The sequence below is a fragment of the Etheostoma spectabile genome, chromosome 15 (genome assembly GCF_008692095.1).
Source record: "Etheostoma spectabile isolate EspeVRDwgs_2016 chromosome 15, UIUC_Espe_1.0, whole genome shotgun sequence".
NCBI lineage: Eukaryota > Metazoa > Chordata > Actinopteri > Perciformes > Percidae > Etheostoma > Etheostoma spectabile.
In genome coordinates, this window is record NC_045747.1 from 1,304,838 (window position 1) to 1,312,549 (window position 7,712).

Consider the following 7,712-nt stretch of genomic DNA (forward strand, 5'->3'; position numbering starts at 1 on the left):
GGCTGGGGAAGATCCCAGCCCCCCCTCCCCCCCTCCCCCCATCACAAAGGAGGTTTCTTGGCCTTGAAACCTGTCCTGGTTGCCGCTAGCATTTGTCACATATTCATGGAATATGTTCTGTTCTGTTTTATAAACTTGACAGCACCACATATGCTTGTGAATTATTCATGACCCTCAAATCTTCAGCGCGGACTCGCTAGCCTTCCCCCCTGCATCAGTAACATGCTCGCATGGTCCGTAGACTTGCTTTTGAAATATTTGACAGTGATAATGGAGCAGGTAAAATGCACAATGCCACATATTGATCAGCTTTTACTTAAACGCGCCAGTCTAATCTTCTAAACTGGAACTCGGTTTTGGCTGCTTCATACCACTGAGAAGCAAGGACTCGGACACCACTTCCATAATGTTTGTGACATACAGTTACAATTACCACAGACGTAATATAGAGGAGCTTCGGACAGCATGGACACCAAGCAAAATCTTTAATCCATGTTAACATAGCACCCAGTCAGTGGATGATGATTGTTTTGCATGTCATACAGCAGATCACTTGTTCAGTGTGATAGTAAGGATCTCTGAGCCTCCGATGGCTGATCTGTGTCTATGTGTGTCCAACAGGTGGAGGATGAACTCAGCTCTCCTGTGGTGCTGTTTAAGTTCTCCCAGGAAACGAGTGCTGGTAAGGGAAGGTCTCCTTTGACCCTACAAACGTGTGGATGAAAAGGTTCTCTCGGGTCCTGTAGAAATGCATTTGCTCTGAGTTCTATGAGCATTTTCTAAGAGTTTCTCGTCAGGGTTTTATACAAGGTTTGAAAGAAATAACAGAATAAACAGAAACTAAGAAGACATTTAAATCACAAGTCTATTTGAGTAGATGTACATGGACCCAATGCGTTTCATTTAGGGTCCTCACTGATCTTCTTTTCTGTACGTGGTGGTTAGAATCAAAGTCCATGTTGGGGCGGCATGATGCCTTAACAGTAAAAAAACTACTACTCTCCCCAAAGTGACATCATCACTGAATTGAGTTAAAAAAAACAACCAAAAATGACAAAAAACTGGCCTTTGGAGACAGTTTTAAAAATGATATACATACAGTATCTTGAGTGCTCTTTGTATCCAATAAACAACAGTGGTGGTTAACCTGCAACAGGTCTGTGTAAGTGGGTTGTCCTTTGCTTTAGAAGACCATACAATTCACCTGCAAGCTCTGAAAAGCTAGGCCGTTCATCTTTTTGAGCTTATACTATTGTTTTGACACAAAACGTTTTGTTTAAATGCTCAAAAATGAAATTCCATGCTCAAGAATGTGAATGGAGTTCAGGGATTCTTCACAGAATACCAAGATAATCACAGTAAATTGTTGTGTTCTTCCTTTCCCTTTTTCTTGTGATGGTATAGCGTCCAGTGGGGGTTCAGTGGAAGGTTACTGTGAAGGGGAGAGAGAGGTGCAGGATGCCTTCAACAGATGGGTGAGTGCCTCCTCCTCCTTACCCTCCGGTTGTCCTCGGGTCAAATTGGACCCGCTTTCAAAAGTTTCTATATCAAAAATGTCTTTATTTTTTTTTTTCAAGCAAATTGCACAAAAAAGACACAGATAGTTCAGTAGAAACGCTCTTTGAGTATGATTAATGATCAGTTCACTGCCTTGATTTTAATTTGGGTGTTTTATTCAATTTCATAGCATTTGGAGAGAAAATTGTCTCAAAACAGTATCCTGACTTAACTTTGACATATAACAGTCTGTGATTCTCTCAACATATATTCTTCTGATTTGAACTATTAATCAAAATAACTCATATTAGCTGCTTTTGTAAAAAAAAAAGGGTATAATTTCGTATAAATGAGGTTTATTGGTCATGAATACCACATACATGAGTAATATCATTGTAAAACAAATAGGTTAGTGTTAGTGGTGAATTTGGTGGTAATGAAAATAAATCTCACAAAAAAGAAACAGAAACCTTGAAAAAAGTGACAGAAACTTCAAGAAACTTTATTTTTACCCGGAAGGACAACACAAGGGTTAAACATCTACTGTGCATGTATTTTTGTGCCTATACTAGTTATTGCTCCGAAAATTAAGATTTCTCCATAAATGAAGTAATGCAGTCACTTAAAGTGATTTAAGCCTGTGTACACTAGCAGCCAGGAGATGAGCCAGAGATGAGTAAATATTAAAAACACCACTCGGACATAATACTGATGTTGCTCTGTAAAAAGGCCCATTTGACAGCTGCCAGAAAGTTAACCAATTAAATAATTCAGCTTTAAAATATAACTGAGTTATAACAGCTGAGTTATTACAGCTGAGTTATAACAGCTAAGTTATAACAGCTGTGTCAAACTTCAAAGTATGGCGAGGACGACAGTGGAACTGTATTACATTATTATTGCTAGATGTAATGGGATCATTATTTCCATCTCCGTCTGGATACGTAGTGGATTATGTGGTTAATGTCACATTGCTTTGTGGTTGGTTGTGGGATGTAAACAGCTGCAGGCTGATTGGCTGATAAGGGTGCGTTAGATTTGATGCACATCACAGCTCAGAAGTGTTCAGGTGGCTGTCTGAAATATCCTGCATACTCTACGTGATGTGATAGCATTTAAAATATGAACAATGAAACATGATGGGCGGGTTTAAAGCTCACACGAGGCCACACCTCGCCGTGTGCACGCTCTCAAAGTAAGAAATGATTAAGAATACAACCATTAGGGTGATATTGCAATATTGATTATGAATATTACGATAGTAATTTAGATTTATTTGAACATACAACATACTGTATGTAAAGTTACAAAAGTTATGGGGAAATGCACTGTAACTATATTCATAGATTCAACGATATAGTGCACAGTGAGACTCTAAATAAAACCGGGTTCTCAACACTTAAAGAGACCCTATAATACTCCTTCTCAGCATCATATTTGTACGCTTGGGGTGTACTAGAATAGGTTTACATGCTTTATTGTTTTTGTTTTGTTATTTCTCATATTGCCCTTTGCTGCAGCCCCTCTGTCTGAGCTCTTGGCCCCGCCTTTACCCAAAAGCCCAGACAACTATACAACACACTTAAAAACGGGGGAAATCCAATAAAGCATAGTAGGGGTTCTTGAACATTAACTCTCAACAACCACACAGTTGATATGTTCCTTTTCCATGTTCCCCTGGGTGTAGCTGGGTGAACAGCTGGTGCAGCTGGTTCCCAGCAGCGGGGTCGATGTGGTGGAGCTTGAAGACGAGGGTACATGTGTTCGCTTCAGTCCCCTCCTGACTGCTGCAGGTAACACACACCACACACACACACACACACACACACACACACCACACACACACAACCACACACACACAGTGCATGGCACTATCTTTGTGGGGACCTGCCATTGACAAATGCATTCCCTAACCCTAACACACCTACTAAATGCCTAACCTTAACTCTCACCCAAACCTTAACCATCACTATAAATGCCTAACTAACCCTCACCCAACCTTAACCATCACAACTAAAGCCTAACCTTAACTCTCACCCTACATCACACTAAATGCCTAACCTAACCTCACCAACCTAACCATCATACTAAATGCACTAACAATCTCACCCAAACCTTAAACATCATAATAAATGCCTAACCTTAACCCTCACCAAACAACCATCACAACTAAATGCCTAACTTAACTCTCACCTAACATCATACTAATGCCTACCTAAACCCCCCAAACCTTAACCATCACTACAAGCAAACCTTAACCCTCACCCAAACCTTAACATCACTACTAAATGCTAACCTAACCCTACACCAAACCTTAACCACACTACTAAATGCCTAACTTAACTCTCACCTAACAATCACTACTAAATGCCTAACCTTAACCCTCACCCAACCTTAACCATCACTACTAAATGCCTAACCTAACTCTCACCCAAACTTAACCATCACATACTAAATGCCTAACCTAACTTACTCACCCAACCATCACTACTAAATGCTAACTAAATCTAACCCTAACCTTAACATCACACTAAATGCTAACCTTAACCATCACTACTAAATGCCTAACCTTAACTCTCACCCTAACTTTAACCATCACTACTAAATGCCTAACCTTAACCCTCACCCAAACCTTAACCATCACTTCTAAAAGCCTAACCTTAACCCTCACTCAAACCTTAACCATCACTACTAAATGCCTAACCTTAACCCTTACCCTTACCCTAACCATAACCTAATTCTAACCCTAATCCTAAAACCAAGTCTTAACCCTTAAACTGCCCTTTAAAATTGTGGGGTCCAGCATTTTTGCCCCACAAAGCTGTCAGGACCCCACAAGTATACGGTGCTTCCGTTTTTTTGACCCCATGACTATAGTTAAACAAGACCACACACACACACACACACACACACACACACACACTTTTTAAATGTTAAAAAGCTTCAGCTAGGGTTAAAACAATACGAGGTAACAGTCCTGACCATGAGTTTCTCCCTCCCGTCCAGTTCTGGGGACTCAGCAGGAGAACGTTGAGGAGCTGGCGGAGAAGCTGACGCAGCTGTTGCCCGTGATGTGCTCCACCATGGGCCTCAGACAGGACTTCAGAGAGGAAATCCACCGACACTCCCCCTCACTCACATACATCCAAGACCTCAGCTGGCCTGGCCTTGGGGCTGTGCGGTAAGAACGGATTCACTTTAAAGACCGAATAGGTAGGGAGTGAGAGTAAAAAAGCAGTAAATCAGAGGAATACAACTTCTTTTCTTGTTGTACGACAATTTAATTCTGAAGTTCAAATAAACACACACAAACCTCTGCAGAAAAGGTGCCGCATTGTAGGATTAGAGTGTGTGAGACGTGATGACAAAGGAATACATTATTGTTTAGGAAAATCCTGCATATTATACAGCCCTGTGGAGTAAGGTCCTGCTACATCACAGATGCTAAAAAGAGGAAAATACTGGGTTGTTTGCACTTCTCTAAACCAATCACAATGGTGTTGGGCGGCGCCATGCTCCGAACGCAGCAACGGTTGCTCTGCTAAATAGTCTCAGGGAGGAGCTCCAAAGAAAAAGCCACATACAATAATAACATGAAGTTAACTGTTGACCCAATACAGTATGTGAACTATTTGAATTAGCTGATAAGCTAATTAGAGATTAGCGATGATTAGCGTTCGAGATGGAACAGGAGAGTAAATGGGCTAGATGGATGATTACTTACAAAAAATACTCAAGTAGTACTCCGTCTGTCCACCAGACATCTAGTGTGTGCATATGGATGTCTGAATAAAGCCATAATAAACATTTGTGTGACAGACACCTCTGTATAAATGACAAGAAAAGCCATCACAACAGATCAAATTGATTGGTGGCGATGCTGTTGTGGCACTTTTCTGTTAAATGCCTGTCTTGAATTGTAATGTGAGTGTTTTCCCTGGCTTTGAGCCTGAAAGACGTAGGTGCCCGTATTTGGCGGGGGGGGTTTTGGTGTCCTTCCTCAAGAAAATGTGATGTTTTTCAATAAAAAAAAGCAATTTCTTTATACATTTTGTCTCCGTTTGTAGGATTTTGTGCGTCTCTTTGTAGCCATGTTGTGTCTCATTTTGGTCGTTTGTTTCCTTTGGGGTTGTTGTGGGTCTCTGTGGTCATTGGGCTTCCCTTCACAGTCACTCTGTGTCTCTTTGTTGTAGTTTTGCGTCTCTTTTTCACATCATTTTGGACCGTTATTATCACCATATCTGTGTCTGAAACGTTGGAAATAATTAACACACAAAAACCTTGAAGACAAAACTTGCTAAAGAAGTCCATCTACAATCATTAGATCTGAGAATAGTCTTTCAGTGACATTCATTCAGTTTAGGTGTTGCACCCAAACCTTCTAACTCAGGGAAAAACCCCTGATTGTCTTGTTGTATTTGTCTGACAATTGCTGCAGACAAAAGGATAAATATACACTACATAGATTAAACCAGCAGCGATAAACTGCCAAAAGATTTACCAACCTTCAAACAGTGTTGGGAGTAGCTGTGGTGCTCACACACATGTGACCTGTGTGTTGCTGTCCAGGTACGAGCCTCAGACTGAGGGAATGGATGAGAGCAGGAGGAAGCAGCAGCTGGAGAAAATCAACGCTGAGCTGCTGAAGAAACTCCAAGACCTGGACGCTGACATCGTTTTCTCCACAGGTTAGTGCCTCGTCACAACTCAGAGGCCTGTCCATGTATTAACTGTATTTCTTCATTTTTTTTCTCGTTTCTCCCGCCTTTCCCATCTGCTCGTCTCTCCCCAGGCCCTGAGTTTGGGACAGAGGAGCACTGCGTCTTCGTTGGCATGGTCACGGAGGACGTCGACGTTTCAGAGTTGGTGGAGACGGTAGCTGCCCTCGGGAGGGACATCGAGGAGAGCGGGAGGGTAACTGCTCCATCATTATTTTTCATAGGATACTTAAAGGGCTATTACATAGTTGCAAAATGGTTCAACAAAGATTAAATGAAGGAAGATGACGGACATCTGGCAAAAGTCCTGGCAGCACCTGAACAATCGTCAAAATAGACCACCCCTCACCCAATACTGACAAAGTGGTTGTTATATTTTAATAAGTTGTCATTAGAATGATTGGGATTAAGTGTGTAACTACAACCCATCTTTAAAGTAAGAAAGAATGAATAGCTTAACAAATTTTCCCCAACAAAAACTCACACAGTTAAATTATTTGCAGTCTATTTGCATAACTCCATTTGTGAGCTTAACGGGTGTCTAACTGCTCAGGCACACGCCTTCATTCTCCCTCGTGGGGGGGGAGGGGCTAGGGAGACCGTTTTAGGCTTTAGCCGAAAGGGGGGGAGGTACTGAGAAGTTGTCGATGTTCACATTCTTTGGCTAAATAATAGCATGTAGGAATCACATATTCATAGTAATTTTACAGGATGTTACCTGTGTTGCCTTATTGTTGACATTTGTAAATCGTGGTGACCTTTTGTCGTGTAGCTGTTGGAGAACATGACAGAGGTGGTGAGGAGAGGCATCCTGGAGGCGGAGCAGCAGCTGCAACTGGCCAATGAGGAGAAACTCATGGAAGAGGTCTGTGTCTGTCTGTCTGTCTGTCTCTCTGTCTGTCTGTCTCTGTCCGTCTCTGTCTGTAATCTTTGTCTTCCTGTGTCCGTCTGTAGGGGATGCTGAGGCAGCTTCCTCTGGTCGGCTCTGTTCTGAACTGGTTCTCTCCATTTCAAAGTTCCATTAAGGGCCGGACCTTCAACCTGGCTGCAGGTACAGTGTGTCGTTGTATGGTGACACATGAATATCATGTACTTTTTCAAACGTCATCTAACATGACTGCTTTGTCATTGTCTTTTTTTTGTAATTGTCCCACAATTATGAGTGGACAATGGATGACTCTTCCTCTCTAGCGCTTAGCTTAGTACCATTGAACCCATAGTGACACTGTATTTAATGTACATCAATGGTCATGTGTTGTTACATGCAGTACAGGGTAGGAACCACACTGGATTGTGTGTATTATGCTGATAAGCTCTTATAAAAGGTGTGTAAATGTGTGTCAGTATTTGTGTAACATCCTGTAAATGTTAATGGTGTGTGTCCAAAGGTTCCCTGGACTCCACAGAGGGGACGTACTCCACCAAGGCCCAGACAGGCAGGCCGTCCCTGCAAGAGACTCCCACCTCCTCAAAGAAACTACCAGGTACCCCCCCCCC

At 42.0% G+C, this 7,712-nt stretch overlaps 1 protein-coding gene and 1 long non-coding RNA gene across 5 annotated transcripts in view; one reads left to right on the top strand and one right to left on the bottom strand.

Annotated features, from left to right (window-relative positions):
* pdxdc1 (pyridoxal-dependent decarboxylase domain containing 1) overlaps positions 1-7,712 on the top strand; it is a gene marked incomplete at its 5' end in the record, with an annotated part of 33,476 nt that overhangs the window by 20,994 nt on the left and 4,770 nt on the right. For all 4 annotated transcript variants that reach the window (XM_032538294.1, XM_032538295.1, XM_032538293.1 and 1 more), the window contains 9 exon segments: positions 622-682; positions 1,405-1,475; positions 3,185-3,290; positions 4,504-4,678; positions 6,067-6,185; positions 6,290-6,411; positions 6,988-7,080; positions 7,170-7,266; positions 7,604-7,699. In XM_032538294.1, the coding sequence (XP_032394185.1) occupies positions 622-682; positions 1,405-1,475; positions 3,185-3,290; positions 4,504-4,678; positions 6,067-6,185; positions 6,290-6,411; positions 6,988-7,080; positions 7,170-7,266; positions 7,604-7,699 (940 nt within the window).
* LOC116703571 (uncharacterized) overlaps positions 1-7,712 on the bottom strand; it is a 17,353-nt gene that overhangs the window by 4,432 nt on the left and 5,209 nt on the right. The gene's annotated exons all lie outside the window — the stretch shown is intronic.